Genomic DNA, 22,802 nt, shown 5'->3' with positions numbered 1-22,802 from the left:
GCCAGGGGCTCATCTCGCCTGCTCCCCGAGGCCGGGTCCCTGGGTTCTCGGCCAGCGGCCCCCAGCTGTCTCCAGGGCCAGGCTGCCACCCAGCCCTGACAGCGATGGGCTCCCATCAGAATCTGAGAAGCGCCGTTCCCTTGAATCTGGGAAAGCTGCCTCGTCAACATATTCTGAACAGGATTTCTCTTCTTCACACTTCTGTTCTCCACATTTTCTATAATAAGCAGACATTACTCTTGTAATTTGGAAAAAAAAAAACAACCCTGTAACATCCCATGTTAAAGGAGTAAAAAATAATATCCCTTCACCGGGTGTTCCCGCCTCCCTACCCCACGTGGCACAGCATCTTCAGGACCGGGGCCACCTGAGTTTGGGGAAACCTCTGTTCATGACAAACCCTCTGGGGGCCGGGGGGGGCACAGTGGCAGGAAGAACCTGTTGGCTGGAGCGCCCCGATTGGCAGCTGCCCCGCCCGTGTCCTTGGGCTTACTCCCCCTCAACGGGCCTGCAGCTGGCCACGCCCCGTTGCCACCCCCCACGGTCAGCAGTGGGCTCTGTTCCACAGGGCGAGTGGTGAGGCTCGTCAGCCAACTGGAAACTATGTGCCACCTCCCAGATCCGGGTGGGGTGGTGGGGATAAGGGTTAGGGAGGTTCCCGCGCTGCCAGAGGGCTTCCGGGAGGCGTGGCAGCTCTGCCCCTCACATCTCCCCCAGTGGCTCAGGGTCCCGGTCACTTGCCAGGGCCCTTCCATTGGAGGGGCAGCAGCCTCCCGCTCCGACCCACTCTGCCTCCTACAGACGCTCCGATCTCACTGGCTGACCTGTCGAAGCTGCAGGTCAATGGGGGCAGCAGGGACTGTGCGCTGACAAAGCACCTAGTTTTCTATTTGGAAAACAAAGCAGAGGCCCTATTGACTTCACAATACAAAACCCAGAAAGTCAAGCTTTCAATGGTCTTGGCTGGTGATAAAGATGCGGGTTGTTCCCCAGAGGCCTCTAAGCCTGGGAGGTGGGCCAGAATCCCCAGGGCCCGGCCATTTGCGGCCGCCCAAAGGGGAACAGGTGCAGGTACGTGATGACATTTCATCACTCGATCCTCCGAAATCACCTATTCCTTCTTTACATCAGTTTCTTTCGCTTATTAAATACTTGCTCGGCATCAGGGGCCACAAGGCGCTGAGAGGGAGTACAGGGATAGACAAACCCATTACCAAAAAAGGGGTGAATTTATGGTATGTGTGGAATTTATGGTAAAAGTGTTACAAAGAATGCTTTTTTAAAGAGCGAAACCTGACAAAGCTAATGGAGGGCCAGTGCGCCATGCGGCTTCAGAAACTGAATTCTGAGGCACAATCTAAAATTACGTGCGTCCTTGATTCCTGAAAACCAGGGTCAACAGACAAAATATACCAAGTTACAAGCAGGAGAGCAGCTCAATTTTAGAGAAACAACACTGTGTCTTCCAGGGCAGAGAACACGTTAGGGGCTTGTTTGCTGCCTCAGACTTAAGATGTTTTCACGTTAAGGATAACAGGACACACAGGCAGAACACAGAGCATTTCTAAGGCAGTGGCAAAAAGGGAATATGGGTTTTTAAAAACTGAAAAGAACTGATCTTGGCCCACAAATCAAGCCCACCGTGGAGCTGTTTTCTTATGTGAACCCTTCATATTCCACCTTTGTAAATGGCAAGGGGAGGACATGTCGGCACACACCTGTCCGCAGGCCCTGGGGAGGTACTGGATGCTGCGGCGGGCGGGCCTTACCGGCCTGATCCTGGACAGGTCACTTCCTCTCAGAGATTTTCCTCATTTCAGAACAAATGAGAACACTAGCCTGTCACACGGAGTCGTGCGGAGCCGGTGAAACATGCCTGGAACTGCCTGGGATGTGGTAGGTGCCCGCTAAGGCCAGTGCCCTCTCTTCGCCTATTACACCTGTCCCAGGGGGCAGCATATGGCGTCGGGAGGCGCCCTTAAATGCAGAGAGCCCCAAGCTCACAGCTTGGGAGATGCCCGTGAGCCTGGGCCCTGCCACAGGCCTCCCACCCCAGAGAAGGGAAACCAGCCAGATGCCGACAGCCCCCAAGGGCCCTCCCACCACACAACGATAGTCATTCAGGTTTTATTTATGACAACTTCTTAGAACACACACAGTCTAGGAACAGAAATGTACAACATGAGGCTTAAATAACTTTCAAACACTATGTACAGTCATCGGCAGAGGTACAAAAGATATGTACACCTTGAGTGAGCCCCAAAGCGAGGAGGGCTTGAGCCAAAGGGGCCCTGCAGCCTGGGCTGGCGGCGGGCAGGGCAGGGCCCCAGTTCAGGGCAAGGGTCTCCTCTGGCCCTCGGCTCTTCAGGGAGCCATTCTCACTTCCCTGCAAGGCCCTTCGGACATGGGTTCAGTGGACGGGACCGGGACCGGGGGTCTGGGGGTCCTCTGAGGTGGGCAGTGGGTGGGGGTAGAACAAGATGTCATAGAAGCAGAACTTTCCCTGTACATTCTGCCCTCGCACACAGAGGGCAGTGAGGGGTCCGGGGTCAGAAGAGGAGGGCCAGGCCCAGGACGGCCTGTGGGGTCACTGGCAAGCACCGGCTCCTGAGACCGGACCGGGAGGCCGAGAGAGCAGCCAGCAGCTTCCCGTTTGGGAGGGCAAAGGACGCACGCCACAGGCGTGGGCCAGGGACAGGGAAGGAGCTCACTGGTCTCACAGCACAGCCAGCACAGGGCACGGGCAGGGGCCGACCGAGCGCGCAGTACCGGCCCAGCCAGGCCGCGCCAGGAAGCCCCCAGGAGTCGGCACAGTGTGCGGTGGAAGGGAGCAGGCCACCTCTGACTCAGCAGCCACCCGTCTGCGTCTGCCCCACACCGGGCAGCCTGAGGAAGGCCCGGACGGCAGCCTCCTGAGGGCACTTCTGTGCTTTGAGCTGCCCGCTGGCCATTCCAGGGGGAGGTTCTCTAGTTTAAAGCTGCGGTGAGGGCTGGTGGGCAGGGAGCCCACTCCCAGATCCACAGATGTCCCTTTCCAAGGGGTAGATGGTGGTACGCTGACCCCTTCAAATGCTGGGGTGTGCCATCTTCTGCCTCTTAGCCATTCCTCCTTCCTTGGCAGTTTCCAAAGGCATCTCCAGATGCCGCCTTGGACGAGTCAGTCGCTCAAATGAAAGCAAATACTGGCCTGGGGATGCCAACAACCGGGCTTCTGCACAGGACTGCTAGAGCCACGCAGGTGGCGTGGTGGAAAACCCCTTCCAGCCAGGGAGCTCCCCGATCGGCTTCAGAAGCGCTTGTGGGGCTCAGCCCAGAGTACAGGGATTGTGGGTTCAGGATCTTTAGGCTCAAGAAGACTGGGACTGAGGCTGGGCTCAGGCATTCGGAGATTTAGGGCATGGGGTGGAGAGAGGGCATGACTCCTGGCCCACGGCACTCTGATGTGGCCTGGCCTGCAGCGGCACAGACTCAAGTCTTCAGACGGGCAAAGATTAAGAAGTAATAGGCACATCCCAGAATTAGGACCTGGGCGGCGCCCTGGTCTGAGCGAGGGCAGGCACCCCGGACTTGGGCATCCTCACCCTAACTTTGGACAGAGCCAAGCTGGAAGAGCCTCCTGGGCCCAGGCTTGCCTGGCTGCCCACCACGAGCCCTGCAATTGTGCTCAATCACAACCATTTTGTGCTTCCAACATTTAAGATCCTGGGGGCCTGCCCCCTAACCGTGTACCTGCAGCATCACTGAAGGAGCTCCAGAGACCCTGGCCCTCCTGGAGCACAGCTCTTGGGCGGCTCAGGGCTGCTGAGGGACTTCAAGTTCAGAGTCAGTGCACTCACCAGGGCAGCAGAGCCGGCCTGCCCCGAGGTAGCTGGCCCGCCAGACACAGCAGGAAATGGGCACTGATGCCGAGCACCTCTTGCATGCAGGCCGCCAGGTCATGTCTCGTGCAAAAGCAGGCCTCCCGGCTACAGGGCGGCTGTCCCGGGCTGGAGACCCCGGGCCCACAGCGGGAGTGCAGTCTTCTGTTTCTACAGTTCATAAACAGTCATGCAAGATTCTTTCTTATGAAGTTGCAGGGTTGAGGCTGTCTGTCCAGGCAGGGAGAGAGACGGGGAGGGCCAGAGACTTGTACTCGCTTTGGAGGGGTTGAGGGGCTTGCCCAGCACCCAGGGATGGCCAGAGGAGGGGGGCTTCCCCTGGGGTCCCTCCTGTGCATAATCCCGTGGGCGGTGACCTCACTGCAGAGTCCACAGCGGCCAAGCACAGCAGGGCGGCCTTCCAAGCCTGGGGGACAGCTCTGGGCAGGGCGGGGTGGGTGGTGGTGGCCACACCTGGGTCTCAGCAGGTGTTTTCCCTCTCACAGCCGAGCCGCCCCCTCTGCCCTGGGTGCTGGCACACTCCACAGGGGCCCGCACAGCCCTGGCCACATGGGGAAAGGACAGCAATGCCAAGACACCTCCAGAAGGTCCAGAAGTCACTGTCCTTTGAACAGAGTCGGGGCTCCAGGCCCCCAGACTGAGGCTAAAAAGCACAGGACCAGTTAAGCATCAGAAAAACTGTGTGGACAGGTTGGGGGTGGGGGATGGGGCAGGACCCTTTCCCAGGGCCCAGTCCTGTAACTTCAGAGGTGCCCCAACAGGGGACCCCGGAATGTGGATTTAACCACATCTGGAGCTGGGAGGCCACAGCCCCAAGGAGAAGAGAAGTTCCACCTTCACTGCTAGTCACCTAAAAGGTAGGGCTCCTTGCCGCATGCCGGTTTTAAGGCTTGAAGTGTGTCTCCTGAATAACTAGGGAGCAAGAAGCTGGAGGGGCTCCTGCCCGGTCGGGGGGAGATGCGCATGGACTGGGGAGGGCCAGGCAGCCTCACCGTCCAAGCCCTCTGGGCCACTTCCTCCATGGCCCGCTCAGGACTCTGGGCATGGAGGGGTGGGGGGGTGCTCCCCCACCCTCCGGGGACAGCCTCAGGTGGCTGGAGGTCAGGGGTGTGCTTGCACGGCCAGGGGCAGTGTGGGGGGCAGGCCGCGCTGAGCTGCAGTCACGGGGGGCGCTTCCCTCTTCTGTAAAGCAAACAGGGGAGGTTCCCTTTGGGATTCCCGGCCCCCAGGAGCTGAGGGTAAGAACGTGTGGGAAGAAACTTCAAGTCAGTTTCCAGGAGGCGATAGCAAAAAATAAAAATAAAACAATAAATTAAATAGCTGACGTATTTCTGAATCTTCCTAGCAGCTCCACCCTGGCCCCATCAGAAAGGGACCCTAAGGAATTACTGGGGTCACCGAGGAATAGCCATTGGTGGCCAAGGGCTAAGGGTCAGCTGCAGGGTCCGGCTGCCTACACCTGGTTTCCATGGTTACCTGAGGACTAGCTTTTTGGGCTCAGAGGCAGGTGCAGTGGCTCCAGAGGCTGGGCTGGGGCTACCTGGGGAGGCCCCCTCACAGTACAGGGGGGCGGCGCATGGCAGGGCTGTCCCCCCTACAGGGCCCCACCGCAGGCCAGAGGCAGTGTGGCCAGTGGGGGAGGGAGGCCAAGGGGCTGCAGGGGGAGAAGTGAGGGGGGAAAATGCCCTTTGGCTTCACAGCTTGTTTCCCTCCCCACCTGTCTCCCCTGGAGGCAGGGAGGGACAGGGAACAGCATCCATCAGGTCAAGGGGGAGGAGGGGCCCCGCCCACTGCCCACACCCTCTGTCCCCAGGGCGGTGGGCCCAGGGCCGTGTCTCTGCTGTCCTCTGCCGCGTGCTCCTACAGGGGGCTGCCAGCTACCCGCCGTGCACTCCAGAGCTTCACTGTCAGGTCACTGGGGAGGTGGACAGAAGGGATGGTCGGCTCAGGAATGGGCCCAGCTGGCTACCCCCAAAAGCAAAGGATGGCCAGGCTCCCCACGCTCCCCAAATGTGGCCGGGCCAAGGGGCAAGCACCGCTCAGGCTGAGGGTAGACTGCAGGGCGGGCGAGGGGTGCTGGGCTGAGGGAGAGGGTCTGTGGTTGCAAAGGATTCTTATCCCGGGCCCCCTTCGGTGTTGTCTAGGCTTGGACGCTCCTGTCTCACTCTCTGCTACCTGGCCCTGGTCTCCTGGGCGTCTGCCCACTGTTCGTGCTCGGAGGGAGGGTGGGAGCAGAGGGGCAGGCGGGGGCGAGCCCTGGCTGGGCACGTCTGAGGGCAGAGGAGGTGGAGGAGTAAAACAAGCTCATACCGTGACGAAGCCGCTCAGACCGAAGTGGAGAAAGAGAAGGAAGAGGAAAGAGGTGGGGGGTGAGAGGGGCTGGGCGGGGAGTCAGGGCAGGGTGGTGGCCCGGCCCTTTATGGCCAGGACTCGTCGAGGAAGGCAGGGGGTGAGTCCAGGGATGTAATTCCACAACTTTACCCGGCAGTCACTGTGTGGGGAGAGAGGCGGGGAGGCGGAGGGACAGCAGGAGAGGAAGGGGGGGGAAGAAGAGAAGGGACATGGTCGGAACAGGGGGGAGAGGCCCCTCTGTGTGGCTCCCCGTGGGCCAGAGGGCCTGGCACCCCCCGGACGGGGGCCAGAGCTGGGCTGAGACACCTGCACAGGGTGATGACAGCTGTGCTGGGGACTGCTGGGAGGGGCAGGAGAGGCCTGCAGACAAGGGGGTGAGTCCTGGCCTGGGGCCCGGCGCCTTCCTGCTCCCCTGCCCCTGGTGGGCACTGCGTGAAGGCTGGCACAGGCGGGCTGTGGGCCTGCCCTGGGAGCTGAGCCTGCCAGGAGAGCTGAGGGGCTCTGAGGCCCATGAGCCTGCCCTGCCCACACAGGGAGGGGGTGGGGAGCACAGGCAGGCCGCAGTGCCCAGCACCCACCTGGAGGCGGTGAAGATGTGCTTGGCGTTGGTGCACACGGCATTGATGGGGCTGTCATGGCCCTTGATCTCACCAAGGGGCGAGAAGTTGTCCACGTTCCAGACCTTGATGACGCCCGCGCGGCAGGCGCTCAGCAGCATGGGGCGGCCGGGGACGAAGGCCAGGGCGCACACCCAGTCTTTGTGCGCGTTGGGGATTTGCTGCAGGGGGAGCCGGCGGGTGAGGGCTGGGGGGGTGGGGTGCCAAGGAAGGAGAAGCAAGGAGAGGACCCTGCAGGCATAGGGCGGCCCCGGGCTCCCTTCTGCCACTAGAAGCCCCAGGTCCCAGGAGCCAGGCCTGGCCACCCATGCTGGGAACTGCAGGGACCCAGACGAGGGTCCTGTGGTCCCCCCACTCAGGTTCAAACCTAAGAACCTTCGCTGAGAGAGCCCTTCAGCCCTCAGACGGGTGAAGGCAAATGTGAAAGGTCCCAGAGAGGGATCCTGTTGGCGGAGCGCCCCAGCCCAGCCCTGGGCCAGGAGCAGCGGCATGGGCCGTGGGCCCGGGGGTGTCAGGAGAGGCCGCAGGCGGCAGGGGGAGGACAGACAGGGCGCCCGGGTTCCTGGGCGCGGCCCGGGATGGGAGCCCCCTCCCCACCCCTCCCCCACCTGGATGAGCTCCTGCCGCTCCAGGTCCCACTTCTTGATGCCGTTATCCCGGGAGCCGCTGAACAGGGTGCCCCCCTGGATGGCGAGACACTCGATGCCGTCGTAGTGCGGGGGCTCAAAGTTGTGGGTGGGGCTGATGGTGCCTGTCACACACTCACCCAACTCGAACATCTGGGGGGTGATGGGTGGGTCGCGAGAGCCCGAGAGAGGAGGGCGAGGGCAGGGCCGCCCACCCACTCGGGACAAGCAGCAGGGTGCCTAGGAGCCAGCAGGGCTGCCCTGGGGGGGACAGTGTCCCCAAGGGAGGGCCTGGGGACACCCCACAGCTCAGCAGACAGCTGCTAACGGAGAAAGCTGGGTTTGGGGTGTGAACCTCCCCCTAAAATTCTTTTATTTTCTAATAAATAAATATAACACTACTTGTGCTTTAAATTAAAAGTCCTCATGATCCCACCACCGTCCTTTTCCCTATTCATAGACAGCCTTCCAGTTTCCGACCCCATCCCTGCGGTTTCCAGTGACGTAACCAGGAAGCGAACAAGGCCGTGTGGCTTTGCGCCCCCGTGTCTTGTTTTATATTCGTCACCGTGCCCGTCACATTGCATTTCGCCCGGTGGGCTTTCCCTAGTTCACCTCACTGTATTCTACCCTGAGACATTAAGGTTGTTTCTACTTTTTCACTGTTTATAAAACACCGCTGCCGTGACGGCCTGCACACCTTGCTTCCCCAGGGTGGTTTCCCAGCAGCCTCCCTACTTCCCACGAGTGCGCCCAAGGCCACAGAGGGCGGAGGAGGGACAGCGAGCGAGAGCCCTCCGGGGGCGCCCCCCCGCCCAGGCCCCAGAGCGGAGGCCCCCTCAGGTACCTTGACATAATGGTCCTTGGAGCCCGTCACCACCAGGTCGTGCTGGCTGGCGGTCTGGGTGACGGTCAGGCACATCACGGGGCCAATGTGGCCGGTCAGCTTGCCCACGGGCTGGAACCTGTGGTGGGGAGAGGCCCGGTGGGGGCTGGGGGTCAGCGGGAACCCTGGGCTGGGCTGAGGGTTTGCCCCAGGATGAACAGGCCTGGTTGGGGCACACTCTTCCTTAAAGCCAGATCAAGAACCTAGACATGAGCTGCCCTGTACCAGGAGGAAGTGGGTCCTGTATCTCAGAGGGGGGCACAAGCCCAGCCCCATGGGGGTACAGAGGGGCAGCTGAGGTCCCGTCCGCCGGGGGGAGCAGCCCACACCGACACCCACTGGGCCACTGCAGGCCCTCTGCCCCTCCCCAGGCCTCCCCCTGACCTGCTGAGTTCCCAGATGCGCACGGTATTGCCCGAGGCGGCGTATAGCATGGTGCCCGAAGGGCTGAGGGCGATCTGGTTGATGTGGTGCTCCCCCTGAGTGCTGGTGACGGCCCGGGTGGATGAGGCCGCGCAGGCGTCACCCAAGATGGCCTGGCCTGAGGACCTGCCGTGAGGAAGACAGGCAAGGATGGAGACCAGAGTGACCGAGCCACAGGGACAGAGGCCATCAAATCCCTCTCGGTCGGGGCCTGATCACCCACTTCTCCCAGGAAGCCTTCCCTGACTGATGGAAAAGCAATGGCTTCTCCTGGAAGTTTCTGGTCTGATGAGGGCGGGACCGGGGGTGACAGCCCCACTCTGCCACCTGCAGAAGGCACGTCCCTGCATCTGCCCTGCACCCGGCCCTGGCGGACCATCACCTACCCTCTCTGAGTCCCAGTTTCCTCCTCTGTGAAGAGAGGTGACAAACCCATTCTCTTTACTCTGCACATTTTTTGTTGCTGTTTTTTTATAAAAAGATTATTTTTTAGCACAATTTTAGATGCACAACAGACTTGAGAGGAGGGTTTGGAGGTTTCCCCACACCCCAGCCCCAGGGCATTATTACATGTTCCCCTGCTGCACCCCAACCCCACCAGACGGTGCCCTCATCACAGCTGAGAACCCCCAGTCCACAGCTGACACCAGGGTCACCCTACTATAGATAAATCTGTAATGACCCGCATCCACGGTGGTAGTGACATTTAGTGCACTTTCACTGGCCTCAGAATCCAGCGTTTACTCTTTCTTGAGGATTGGATTAAGGAATGGATGATAGCTGACGATGTGTGCACAGGAACGACGCGTGACTTTTGCTAGGAAACAGTCTCATTTTGAAGAAGCCCTTGTGTTTGTGCCCTGTGTGTCTGTCTGCCAGAGGCTGTCAGGGCCAGGCCCCATAAGGGGACTCACTGCAGACAGGTGATGGTGCTGGGGGCCACAGCCTGCAGGTCTCACCTGCTCCCCAGCTCCGCTTTCCGACTCATAGGGTGATGTCCAGCTCACCCCAGAAGGGGCTTAGGAGGCTGGGGCAAGGGTGGGGCCACGCAGGCCAAAGGCCCGTGCATGCTGAAGCCACGGGCCTTCGGGTCTCTGTGCTCACGTACCTGAGCTGGGCTGTGCCACTGCGAGCTTGACATCGGGTACTTACGTGAGGGTCCGAATGCACTTGGCTGAGTCCCGGATGTCCCACACTTTGATATAGGAGGTGGACACGGAGAACACAAGCCCCGAGTGGCTGCAGTACTTGATGGAGACCACGTTGTTGGGGTGGCCCTTTAGCGCCGCAATCTCTTGCCCCGTAACCAAGTTCCACATCTTACAGCTACGGTCTGTGAGAGGCAGAAGGGGAGGGCCCCGTGTGGGGGAGAGATGTCAGTCACCTCCCCCTCCTAGGGGCTGGGAGGTTGGGGGAGGGAGTCCAGAGAGATCTGGAGGAAGAAGCGTCTGGTCTGACGAAGAGAAAGACATGCTCACGTGTCCTCATAGGACGCGTGCATGTGAAAGCTCACGAGGGACATCGGTCAGAACTCCAGCAAGGCTTCCCAAGCAGACTTTCTGCCACCACTGGAGCTCTGTACACACTGTCAGTGTCCTGAGCTGAAATAAAATCTTAAACCTTTGGTGCCCAGCCCTACAACTGCTAATAGATGACAAAATTAATGAACAAATGGCAAGCAAATCTCATGGGAGTAGCTTGGAATGAATTGATTGCACCTAGATTGACAAATCCGCCCCCTCCCACCATGCAGAGTGCGCTCTCTCTCAACTATCGACCTGCCTATCTACGTGTGTGTGTGTGTGTGTAGACCTATGTGTCGACATCTCCATGTACATGTGGACATGCACTCATCTGTTGGCATGTCTCCTCAGAGCTGTTCTTTCTGCTGGTACCATTTCTCTGGTTTTGTCATGGAGACTCTGTGGCTCCCTGCTGCCGAGATCACAGAACTGCCTGGATGTAAGTGCTGGGATAGGCAGACGGGCTGGGGCACCTGAGAGGCTTCCAGGAGTCTGAGAAGTCTGGAGGGAAGAGCTGCACAAAGCCCCCAGGGGCGGCTCCGCGGGGAGGCGTGGCCGGGGACGCCTGGGATGGGGAGCCCTGAGCCAAGGCCAGAGGTAGGAGACATGGCAGTGAGCAGGCTGGGGCCAAGGGGAGACCCTAACCCTACCTGGCCAGTGCAGGGAGCACCCACCTTTGGACCCTGTGAAGAGCAGCTCGTCCGTGGTGTCCAGACAGAGGACAGGCTTGGTGTGGCCCTCGGCCATGGAGACACACTGCAGCGGGGCTGTGCGCGCACCCTTGGCCCCTCCAACAGGGGTGATGATGCCCCTTCCAGGAGAGAGAGGAGAGGGTGTGCCCATCAGCCAGGGCGACTGGGGCCAGCTGAGGGGCATGTAGGGAGAGGGTGCAGGGCCCTGGGACAGAGACTCTGGAGAGGCCAGCCCAGTGCCACCAAGGTCTGGGGCTGCGCGGTGGGGGCGGGCCTGCCTCACGGGGACCTGCCCGCTGCACTTCTGAGGGGCCTAGCCCTCCACCTCCGGCGCAGCTGGGAGGGGAAGGCCCTGCCCTCAGGCGTTCCCATCTGATGCCTGCCTGACCCAGATCCAGAGATGGTAAATGCACCCAGGCCCCAGCTGGGCAGGGTAGAGGCCCCAGGGCCAGGATGGCTCCAGAGCTCCCACCACTCCTGCAGCTGCTTCAGTTAACCCAGGGTGAGGTTGGGGTGCAGGGGGGATGCTCAGGCCAACACCCCAAGCACCTGGGTCCCAGCATGCGTGCACGTGTGCATCCCTGGGGCCCCTTGACTAGCACAGTCAGCCCTGCCACTGTCACCTGTGCATCCTTGGGGCCCCTTGACTAGCACAGTCAGCCCTGCCACTGTCACTTGCAGAGGCCTAAACCCTTGAGGAAACCCCCACTCAGCTCTGGGTTAGAATTCTGGAACCTTCGGGGGATTGCAGCACGTGGACCTGGGGTGGCACCTTCTGGCTCTGGGGAACACGCTGGGGGAGAGGAGGAGGCTTATCCTGGGCAGAGCAGCTTCTGCAACAGCCTCCCGGGGGTCCTGAGAGGAAGGGCTTTTTCTCAGTGAGGGTCTTTGTAACGAGGCCCTGGCTGAGTCATGGGCAGGTCTGATAACAGGTCCTAGCTCTTCTCCAGAGAGGCAGCTGCATCTGACGGCAGCGCTGGGGCCGGGGCACACTGACATGGCAAGTGTCCCCTGCACCCACAGTGTTTCTCACAGCTCCACGGACTGAGTCATCCCCCACTGTGCGGCTGGCGATCAGACAAGTCCAGCTGTCAGCCAGGTGTCACCCAGCCGCGAATGGCCCCCCGCAGCCCTGGCTCCCTGCCTCTGAGGCTGGCTGGGCCCCACTGTGTGGCGGGGAAGCAGCCTAAGACTGCTGTGGGAAGTGCATCAAAATGACAACCCCCCTCGGCGAGACAGGCTGGTGGCTGGTGAGCACATCGCAGTGGCAAAGCCTGCTGCCCAGAGGAGGGCTTACAGAGCCATCAACACCCTGGGCGGGAGGCGCGGTGGCAGCAGGCACAGTGGGGGAGCAGGGGGGAGCCTTGGCCTGGCCCGCTGCCCATGAGGGGCTCAGGCTGACCAGGTGCTGGAACCTGCTCCCCCAGTGAGGTGGCTGGGGGACCTGGCCTCTGGTCACCCACAAGCTGGGAGAGGAGGCTCCCTGGCCCTCCTGGTCTGTGTGCCAGCAGAGGTGGGCAGTGGGCAAGTCCTTTCTTGCTACGCCTCTCAGAGCCGAGGTTGGAAGCGCATACCCCACTGGCACAAACTGAGCAGGTCACAGGGATGCGGACACAGGCACCGACACCCCCCCCCGAGGACCCGCACCCCGCTGCTCCCGCAGGCCCCGGGCCTTTCGGGTTTCCCATGCCCCTGTCCCCTCGGCAGAGCTCAGCCCCAGCCCGAGCCCCGAGTGCCCATGCGCCGCCCCTCCCTCCCCAGTGACGAAGGGGAAGGGAACAGGGCCTGCCACAAGCGACTGCACACCCCTCCCCAAGCCCCCGGCTCTAGCCAGCCTGGTGCACAGGCCACGCAGCCACCCTGGAGGGAGGAACCTGTGGGGCAGGAAGAGGTCTGGGAGAGCGGGGCAGGGACACATGCGGGGCAGGGGCACGCGGGGGAGGCGGAGGGGAGGGCGAGGACAGCGAGCACCAGGGAAGCGCGCAGCGGACTTCTGCGTGTACCTCAGGACCTCCGACAAAGAGGAGTCGCTGTCGTCAGACCTGGGAGGGCAGAGAATTAGCTGGATTAGGGGGAGAGAGGAAAAGACACACAGGGGACGGCAGGGCAGCAGCGTGGGGGGCAGAGGCGGGTTATTCTCTCCAGGGGTGGAGAGAGGAGGCGGAAGGGGGGTGCTCAGGGGGAGGAGGGGAGGTGGGTGCCGGCAGGCCAGGGAGCCAGGGACGCCCGCGGCTGGTGGGGAGGAGGGAGGCGGGTCCACAGGGGGAGGTGGGTGAGCCAGGCTCACATTCTGGGGAGACTTTGTGGGCCGTTAGCTGGTTCCAAGCTCTCTGGCCGCCCCCCTGCACAAGCTGGGGGCACCCGCCCCAGCCCAGCAGGGCTCAAATCTGCCCAAAGCCAGGGGAAGCCATGCCTGTCCGACTCCTGCCTGGGAGCCGGCTTCTTCAAGCAATTCTTCAGGAACTGCCTTGTTTACAAAGCCCCCTGTCCCCGGCGAGCCTACTGGGATGTGCCCAGGAGCTGGGTCTGTACCACACGTGGGCTCTGAGACCTGGACACTGGACGGGACTTGGTCCGGGAGCCCACCAAGCTAGGAGGCCGGAGCCCCACCCCAGTACTTCCGAAAAAGGGAGCTGTCAAAGGTGAAGGCCTGGGCGCTCCCGGGCGGGCGCAGGTCAGGCTTGATACATTCCTCCTGCAACAGACGCTGAGCCAAGGGGGGCTTAGGAAAGCGCCTGAGGAAGGGATATTTCTACGTGATGAGCAGGCGTCAGGCACCAGGCACAAGGACTATCGCTTTCTGGCCTGGGCGCCCCTGAAGGACACCCTGTCCCCAGGGCAGAGAAGATTTTTGGGAGTCAAGAGAGGGGCCCTCTTGGGGGCTGCAGAGAGCTGGGGGGCTGGGGTGGGGCCCAGCAGGGTAGGGAGCTCTGGGAGGAACACATGGAGGTCGGGGTCCCCCTCTCCCAAAGCAGAGTCCTGCTGTTAGGAACACATGCTGGCGTCTGTCAGAACCTCTGGTTCTGGGCTCAGCTCTGCCACTTTCTAGGTGACCATCCTCAGGTCCTCTCTGAACCTCGTGCTCTCTTCTGTAAAATAGGGAAGACCATCTCATGGCAGGGAGGTGACAGTGTGAAGGCAGGTGCGGCCTGAGGGCGCCTTCTGCATGTGGGTTGCTGTGAGTGTCCACCATGCCACTGCAGGCCTGGCAGCTCCACGGGAGCTGTAGGGACAGGCTGAGCTGGCCTGGCCACGTGAGGGTAGTCAGGGGGGTCCCTTTGTGCTGAGAATGCAGAAGGGCCGCTGGGGACAGGGAGTGGCTGAAGCAGAAAGAAGAGGCTCAAAGGAGAAGCAAAGAACCAAGGATTCAGCAGCAGAGGCCTTGAGGGCGTTCTGGGGTGGCCCTCTGGGGCACCCGAAGTGCACAGCCATTCCCGCCTGACTGACCCTGGCCCCTGGCCCCCGGCCCCGCGGCTTCCTTCTGCCCTCTCCTGAGTCCCAGCATGCTCTGGCGGAAGGGAGGGGTCCACAGTCGGCTGTCAGGCCAGGGCCACGCGGCCTCATCTCTCCAAGGTGCTGAATATCATAGTCAGGGTCTGTCCAGCTGCCCCAGACCCGCCTGCAGCTAGGCCCACAGGCCCCTTCCCCCGTCAGCACCCTCCCGGGCCCACCCTGGCTCTTACTTGTCCAGCGCTGACCCTTGGCTCTGATTACTGGTGAGACGAGAGAATACATTGCGGTCATTACGGGGCCGAGTGGGAGGGGATGAGGGGGGCGTGAACCCCACATCTGTGGACCTAGTGAGCGGGACAGAGAGCAGCAGCTATCAGTGACCACAGCTCTCCTCGCAGGCTCACACACGCCGAGCTCCCAGCACCACCTTCTGCCCCAGTGGTCGGCCTAGAGCCCAACTCCCAGCTGAGCCCCAGAGGCTGTCCTTAAAGAGCCCACCCCTATGTTCACGGACCCAGGTGGGAATTCACAGATCGCTGAGATGTAGGTGTGACCCTCAAACCATACACACAGGGCTTTGGGGCCGTTTGCAGGCAAGAGGGGAGCTGCAAATAGCTGAGTCCGCAAATGCACACACGCCCCCCAAGGTCAAGCAAGGAGACCGCCTGCCCTCTTGCTGTGGCTCATTCTATAAACAAGTGGCCTTTCTGTGGTCTATTTAGTGCCACACTTTTTTGCACTTCTGTGCTTTTTCCTGGTGACGTCACCATCTAAGACGAAGCCAAGCATTGCACTGACATGCCATCTGGTGTCTGTGAGCACGTGAAGGCTGCGATGTGCCTTGTGGAGAAAACGTGTGCTAGAAAGGCTTCATTCAGGCGTGAGTTACCGTGCCATTGGCGACAAGTTCATGTCAGTGAACCAAGAATATATATATCAAGGTGTCTTTAAACAGAAACACATACAAGGTCACGTACTGACCAGTGGATGAAAATGCTGGGGGCTCACAAGAGCCCGACTTTATGGGACAGAACTACTGTGGGGACTGAGACCCCCCGCTGTGCCACGGGGGAAGCGTGTAAGACCTCGCCGCACTGCCATTCCCGGAGCCCGAGATCCACCTATTTGGAAAGCCGTCACGAGGCTTAGCTGCAACCCCCCTCACCCTGGAGAGCATCAGGAGCTCAGCCTAAATCCCTCTGACCGCGACTTGCATGTTCTCTCAGCGGGTGAAGGGACGGCCCGTGAGGCCCCATGTGTACAGACTTCCTGGCAGGGCCTCCCTGCCAAAAGCCCCTCTGTGAGCCACTGGCATGCACATCTGCCCGGGCCCTGGACGGGAGGCTGGGCTGGGAGCTGAGCACATCCGCCCCTCGCCTTCCGCCGGGTCAGGGGACAAGGTCATCTTGAGCCCCTGGTCTTCCACTATTTAGCTGTGTGACCTGGAGAAAGCCACCAAACCTCTCGGAAGCTTAGGTGCAGGGGCCACAGGATCCTCACAGGCACCGGCTGCTGTGCAGAGGCTCTGTGGGCCTGGTCCTGTAAGGAGCTGAGCAGCTGCAGGCTTGACCGATCTGTGAGCATTTTCGTTTAAGCCTCTGCTCCTCTCACAAGACAAGACTTTGAAAAGGGCTGAAGCTTCCCAAGGACCCGTGGAAGTGCAAAGGGGCTGGAGCACATCAGTACAACACCAGCTCAAGCCACAAGACAGCCCCCAGGGTGGGGTGCCCATCAGTTGACCATTGTTGGCAGCAGCCTTGGCCACCCACTTCAAAGGTGCTTATCTGAGCCCACCCAACAGGCGGGGGAAGCTGATGACAGACTGGCCAGGACTAAAGGGCATACATGGAGATCCAGGAAGTGGGTGAACGAACATGCAGTGAATCGTGCGTCCAGGGACCGGACGGGCAGCGACCCGGTCAGGCTCTGGAACATGCTCTCACCTGATAGGCTGCCCTCGGTCATACGACTTCCTTCGGGTCAGAGGGGACGTGTCCGTGCCTCGGGACTGTCGGGGGCTGGAACACAAGGGCCCCGTGAGGCCCAGGCCTGACTCCCTGCCCACCCTGCCCCATGGCCTGGCCCCTCTCCTCACAAAGTGCTCCCTTTGGTGGGCAGGCTGATGGTGCGCGAGACCTCGTCCCGGTAGTAGGGGTCCCGGATGGAGAAGCCCACTCCGTCCTCTTTGATCTCAACGAGGGAAGCCAGGGACTTGGTGATATTCTTGGTAGAGATGTCCAGTGGGGGGCCCAGGCACTCAGCTGACACCGCCTTCATTTGGCCAGACAGCTTGGGCTCGCCCTGGGAAAGGAAGGGCTGCGGTAGGCAGGCCTGCCCAAGCGGGATGCACAGCGACAGGCAGCGAGGAGAGTCCAGCCCGGGAAGGTGCCACTGGCCCAGGGAGGGCAGCGAGTGGGGGGAACCGCTCAGGCAGCACCAGGACCGCCTCTCGAGCTCCCGGAGAACCCGAGGCAGCTGCCTGGTTCCGCCGCTGTTCGGCCTGTGCAAACACAGGACACCCAGACCGGCTGCTTCCCGGGCACCAGCTAGCCGGTTTACCCACAAACTATGCCCTTCGCTGTTCCCATTCTGCAGTTCCTTTTCCCTTCTCTCCTTAATAAATCCTGTTCGGGTTCAGGCTGGTAACTGGTCCCTGGCTGGTAGGGAAGCTGCCCGCCGCTGACTCCCACACTGCTGGCTCAGCGATCTGCGTGCTGGAGAGCTAGCAGTCTAGAGTGGGTCTTTGACTTGCAGCCCGAGGCAGCGTCTGGAGTTGGGGCAGGGGAAGGTTATTGAAAGCAGGGCCCTGGCTGGGATGGTGTCACGGCCACTTCTCCCTCCTTCCACCCACGTCAGAAGGAACGGGCTGTAACAGGTCACACTGCAGCACGCCAGTTCCAGGCTAAGTTCCTCTCGGACCTCCTCCCACTGGAGGCAATACTGGGTGAGGGCTGGGGGTGGGGGCCAAGCCACAGGAAGGTGGGGGCCAGGCTGTGGGGAGGCCCGCCCTGCAGCAGCTCACCTTGAACTTGAAGTCATCATGGCTGGTGGAGCCTTTCATGGTGAACGACTGTGAGAAGCTAAGGAAGGAGAGAGAGTTCTGGGTTCTGATGTCCGCCGTTCTGGCTATCTGGGCCTCAGACTCATGGCCCCCAAAGAGCCCCCAGCCCAGGCTTAGCCCTGGGACCCTATGGCGACTCCCCAGCCCCCACCCCAAGTTCATGCTGAGAGTCAGCTTCCCAATCCAGCTGGGAAACTCACCTCCCCTCGGAGAATTCCGAGACCTCCTCATCCGTGCTGGCATAGCCGTTCTCTGTGGGAGGGATGGGGCAGGAGGGCTGAGAGAGCTCCCGCAGGGTGAGGGCAGGCGGGACGGCCTTCCCGCCACATCTCACCCACGGGGCAGACCCCTGCCTCCAGGGAAGCAAGGGCCTCCGAGGGAGGAGCCGGGAGCCTGGGACACCTAGAGCTGCACGCCCTTGCCCACACCCATGTACCCTGCTGCACGTTGTAGATGAGGGCCTGCAGCTCGGGGTGCGCCTCGGCCTTCTCACGAAGGGCATCCAGGAGCAGGTGGTTCTGAGAGGAGCCCGCTATGTCTGTCTGCCTCAGCCGTCCCTCCAGCAGCCGTATCTGGGCCTCCTTCTGTGCCACTTGCAGCCCCTGAGGGTGGGGAGCAAGTCCTGGGGTCGCCTTCCTGCTGGGGGCTGAGGCCACCCCAGCACTGCCCCACACAGCCCGCCCGCAGCAAGGCACCTTGGGGGGCCTAGGCATCCCCTGTGCCTGCCCGGACCTGAGACACCCTCCCACCCTCTTCACTCTCCATGTATTAGTGGAGGCCACCTTAGGACACACTGCATGGTCTGGGCCAGACTGTGACCCCCAGAATGCATATGTTGATACTCTAATCCCCAGGCCCTCAGAATGTGACTGTATATGGGGATGGTCTTTAAAGAGGTAATCAAGGTGAAATGAAGTCACCGACATGACTGGCGTCCTTGGAGAGGACATTAGGACACAGACCCCCACACAGGGAGAGCCACGCGGATAGAGTGACAGTCATGCATAGGCCGAGCAGAGAGGCCTCGGCAAGAACCGGCCCCGCCCGGCCCCTGCTCTCGGACTTCGGTCTTCAGACTGGAGACAATCCTGCTGCACTGTGTGGGCTGCCCAGTGCGTGCCAGCAGCCTGACGCACTCCCAAGACACGGAGCGGAGTGGAGAGCTCACTGGGACACCGAGGGGACCTGGAGGGCAGCCTCCCCACCCCCTCCCATTACACTGTGTGCACACTGCATGGTGTCTGTCCCCAGGGGAAGGAGGTGCATCCTCTGGCCAGCTGTCAGGGAAAGGGGGGAGCCCGGGACACCTGGGGACACCCGATGTTCTGTGTAAACATTTCTGGGTGGAACGCGGTCTGTCTGTCTGTCTGTCTGTCTGTCTCTGCCCCACCCCAACATACAGACACACTTCTCCCTCTGCAATCAGCAGACCCAAGCCCAGCCCTGCTGCAGACAGACCTGGGCCAGACACGTAGGGTCCATCCCTAATGGGGGCCCTGCTCTGTGCCGGGCGCCGTGCCAAGCCCCGTGCATACATCATCTCGTTAAAGTCATGACATAAGCCGTCATCACCCCAGCTTTATCTGGAATAGGAGGCCCAGGGAGAGGCGGCCTGCTCGAGCCTGTAAATGCCGCAGGCCAGGAGGAGCCCAACCCTGGCCGCACGGTGAGGACAGCCCACAGAGGCATCTGTGCCCACTGGGATCCTTCCCAGGGGTGGTGGGGGGGCTGCCACTCGCCTTGTCAATGGACGCCTTGAGAAAGTTGTCCAGCAGGAGGCGGGCTTCAGCCAGGGAGCAGGAGCTGATGACCACCGACGTGTCTGTGGAGTCCAGCTCCTCCTACAGGAGGCAGAGACCCTGTTGCTGGGCTGCCCTGCCCACCCACACGGCCCTCCGGCCTCCGCCCTGGCCCTGGCCCGGCCTGGCACCTTGGTCTCCTCCAGCTGCACGATGGTGGCCTGGCAGTCTGTGATGCTGTCATTGATGTAGTCGATGTTGGCCGCCAGCACCTCAATCTCCTCGGCCAGCTCCTGCAGCCCCTTCTCCTCCTCGGGGCTCTCAGCCTGCAGTCGCTCCCGCTTCCTCCGCAGGTTCTCCTGCAGGAGGAAGAGCTCCTCCCTTTTCTGGGGGTGGGGGTGGAGGACAGGCCTCAGGCTGCTGCCCAGCTGCGCCCTCGGCTCCCTGGAGGTCGGCCCCTGGGGACCCCCTGCACCTCTGGCTTCCAGGGCAGGCACAGGGAGCAAGAGGAGAGGGGCCACAGACAGGTCTGAAGAGCCAGAGAAGCCGGCAGTGACGGCGGACAGGCAGAGCGGAGGTGGGGGGCAAGGGGAGGCCAGGGCCGGGCCGCCCGGGCCCACCTTGATGAGTCGCTCCATGTCGGCCTCCAGGTTGACGATGGTCATCCTCTGCATGACAATGTCGATGATCCGGCGCTCCAGGGACTGCCACTTGAGCCTCGCAGCCTTACTGAAGCTTTGGCTGGCCCCTTTCTTCTGGAACTTCTTTCTGGGAGACAAGGCCAAGGGGATTGGACAGGACCACTCTTGACGCCTGCAGCTCCACGGAGCTCCTACCTGGAGCCAACAGGCCTGGGGACGCATCACAGGGCCACACTTCCCTGGAGCTCGCCTCTCCCAGGTCCCGCCCCCACATTTCCACCCCCTCTACCTACACAGGCCCGGGTACCACCTGCCCACCTCACCTGGCGGGGCGGGTGCCATTGACAGTGGGCCCGGGGTGGTCCCCCAAGAAGTGGTTGATTTTGCGGTTCCACTGGCGCACGATGCTGGAGACAGAGCGGGCACCCGACTCAGCCTCCGACGAGGTCGTGCTGGCAGAGACCTCAGCCCCCGAATCCAGCATGGGTGGCTTCGGTCCTGCGCGTCCTGCCACCCGCTCAGACATGGGCTTGGCCAAGCGCCTCAGAGCAGAAACCTGGGGGCCAAGAGAAGAAGGGCCCAGTGAATGGGGTGTCCTGGAGCCCACAGAAACGCCGACTGGGGGGGCACGAGGCAGGCAGAACACAGGGGCTGCTCCAACTCGGCCTGGGCTTGGGGCTGAGCGAGGGTCAAGGGGTCTGTCTCGTGTGAAATGGACACAAAGAGACTTCCACCTTTTTAAGTGACATCTCAGCCTGTGGGACGGGCACCTACAGATGGCCCATGGGACTCAGCTCTCGCTGAGAAAGGCTCCCCGCACGGGCCTTACAAGCCCACTCGCTGAGCGGAGGAGCCAGACCTGGGACCGCAGGCTAGCCTCGCACCCCCCACCCGCAGAAGCCAGAGGGGAGCAGGGCAGGTGCACGCGGGGGGTGGGGGCCCTGCTCACCTCCTGGGTTTTCCTCCTCAGCACCATTTCCTGCTGCCGCTTCTGGGACTCCAGAGCTCGGATCTGAAACTGCAGGTGAGGGAGGGGGGGCCGGAGCCCACCTTAAACACCTAAGCCTGTTCTGCCCAGGCTGGAATGAGGAAGGCCTGGCCAGCCCCAAGGGTGAATGCCTGGGCTTCAGGGCCATTCTCGCTGATGAGAGGGGACCAAGGGCTTGGTTCCCCTTCCCAGGGGTCACAGTGCAGGCCCCTTTCTCTGCAAAGGCAATTCGCCTGGCCTCTTCTCCCCACCGCGAGCAAGGAGCCCGGGACCAGAGGACTCAAGGCTGAACGCCGCACAGTCCTAGCTCTGGCTTGCTGGTGATCCTGGGCAAGGTCCTACCCTCTCGGGGCTGGAGACCCTCCCCCGGACAGCACAGGGGCTGGACACCCTCAGTGGTCCTGCCCTTCTCTGCCATGCTGTGCTCTGCCCCGGTGAGACCTCTACCATTCAGGAGCGCGGGAGCCCAGACCTGCTTGGCCGGAGGGGCAGCCTGGCACCAGGGAGGCTGGCGGTGGGGGCTGAAGGCTCAGGGACCCTCGCGGGCCACCCCTCACCTCCTGTCGCCGCTGCTCCTTCTTGAGCTGGGCGATCTCACGGTTCCTCTTGGTGTCCACCAGCCGCCGGCGCTGCTGCTCCTCCCGCATCTGCTTCATCAGGGCCACCTGGGGTGCACAGAGGGGGCCGGGAGGCAGGGCTGGGCAGGCGGCTCACACCCTCTGGGGAGTGGCCGGCTCCAAGGACGCTGGGCAGGGGGGAAGCTGCCAGGCAGCACTGGCTCAGGCTCGGGGGTCTGGAGGGAGGGGTCTGACCTCTCCCTGCAAGACTTGAGCTGCTCCAGCACCCGGGCCACCTGCTGAAAGGTGCGGCCTTACTGCCAGCCCAGCCTGCAGGTGCCACTACTCTGCAAGGGCCTCCACTGCCCTGAAAGTCTCAGCCCCTGTGGCCTCACCCAAAGCCCATTCTGGGTCTGGCCATGCTAGGACCACCTGGGCTGCTGGAGGCAAGTAATCCCACCTGATGGAGCCCGTCCCTCTCCCCCAGAGGGTGAGGTCAGGGCCAGGCTCGCAGGGACAGCAATGTAAGCCAGCACCACTTACGGAGAACATGCCCTATGCCCAGCATGGTCTGCATGACAGTCATTCGAGAACAGTGTTGTCACCCCATTTCATAAGAGGAAAGGAGCCTCAAAGAGACGCACCAACTTAGAGTCATAACGCTGTCACTCATAAAGTCACACAACGACTCAGCATTGCCTGGCCAGGCTTCCAGCCCAGGTCATTTGCCCCCAACATCTGGCTCTTACTTCAGCCCCAGGGCTGGGACTGACCATGGCAGTTCAGAGCAAAGCGAGTGATCAGGTACAGAGAGAGCCTGGAGCCTACAGTCCTCGGAGGGGTGGATGGAGGCACAGAGAGCACCATCAGTGTGGCTGCAGTCGGCCCAACACGGCGCAGTGCCATGGACCTCAGGCGTGTGCTCCCGCCAAGTCCTGGTGCCCTAAGCACCAGAGTGCAACGTACGCAGGGCTGTAGACACTTTCCCCGGTCAGGTGTGTGACGATCACGTGGAGGGTGATCCCTTCTCTGCCACCAAGGCCTCAGACATCACCAGGAAGGTTAGCAGCCTGCACGGCCTGGGGACAGTCACGAGAGGCACTGGCGTGGGAGGGAGGGAGGCTCCAAGGGCCGGGGTCTAGTGGGGTCGGCTTCTTCCTTGGAGGACAGGCTGTGCTGCGGGCGTCCACGCAGAATAGGAGGGCCCACTGCGGCCAGGTCTCTGGGGTCCAGAATGATCGTTCTCCCAAAGGACTAGGACTCACACCAAACCAACATGGCCGAGAGTGGACTGGAAGCCCCAGCCCACCAGATGCCACGTGCAAATCTGAGATGGCAGGTGTCTTCTGGGGTTGGGGGTCAGAGG

At 61.7% G+C, this 22,802-nt stretch overlaps 1 protein-coding gene across 7 annotated transcripts in view; it reads right to left on the bottom strand.

Annotated features, from left to right (window-relative positions):
- Nucleotides 1–2,113: 2,113 nt before the first annotated feature.
- KIF21B (kinesin family member 21B) overlaps nt 2,114–22,802 on the bottom strand; it is a 45,996-nt gene continuing 25,307 nt past the window's right edge. Inside the window, exons 16-36 of one of the 7 annotated variants that reach the window (XR_012122973.1) lie at nt 21,437–21,544; nt 20,841–20,909; nt 20,215–20,447; nt 19,871–20,018; nt 19,442–19,636; nt 19,251–19,352; nt 17,948–18,113; nt 17,712–17,763; nt 17,473–17,530; nt 16,546–16,751; nt 16,394–16,468; nt 14,681–14,794; nt 13,001–13,039; nt 10,980–11,116; nt 9,935–10,115; nt 8,744–8,908; nt 8,321–8,438; nt 7,456–7,626; nt 6,809–7,008; nt 6,189–6,369; nt 2,114–5,793 (exon numbers count right to left, since the gene is read on the bottom strand). Coding sequence is in view for 3 of the 7 variants with exons in the window: in XM_037004698.2 (XP_036860593.2) it covers nt 5,739–5,793; nt 6,809–7,008; nt 7,456–7,626; nt 8,321–8,438; nt 8,744–8,908; nt 9,935–10,115; nt 10,980–11,116; nt 13,001–13,039; nt 14,681–14,794; nt 16,394–16,468; nt 16,546–16,751; nt 17,473–17,530; nt 17,712–17,763; nt 17,948–18,113; nt 19,251–19,352; nt 19,442–19,636; nt 19,871–20,018; nt 20,215–20,447; nt 20,841–20,909; nt 21,437–21,544 (2,592 nt within the window). In the remaining 4 variants the exon portion in view is untranslated. The remainder of the gene's footprint in view (nt 5,794–6,188; nt 6,370–6,808; nt 7,009–7,455; nt 7,627–8,320; nt 8,439–8,743; nt 8,909–9,934; nt 10,116–10,979; nt 11,117–13,000; nt 13,040–14,680; nt 14,795–16,393; nt 16,469–16,545; nt 16,752–17,472; nt 17,531–17,711; nt 17,764–17,947; nt 18,114–19,250; nt 19,353–19,441; nt 19,637–19,870; nt 20,019–20,214; nt 20,448–20,840; nt 20,910–21,436; nt 21,545–22,802) is intronic. The other 6 variants (XR_012122974.1, XR_012122975.1, XM_037004698.2 and 3 more) reach the window with 6 other exon arrangements.

This window comes from Manis javanica, chromosome 11 (genome assembly GCF_040802235.1).
Source record: "Manis javanica isolate MJ-LG chromosome 11, MJ_LKY, whole genome shotgun sequence".
Taxonomy (NCBI): domain Eukaryota; kingdom Metazoa; phylum Chordata; class Mammalia; order Pholidota; family Manidae; genus Manis; species Manis javanica.
Note: the sequence above shows the minus strand (reverse complement) of the source record. Positions and strands in the feature narration are given on the sequence as shown.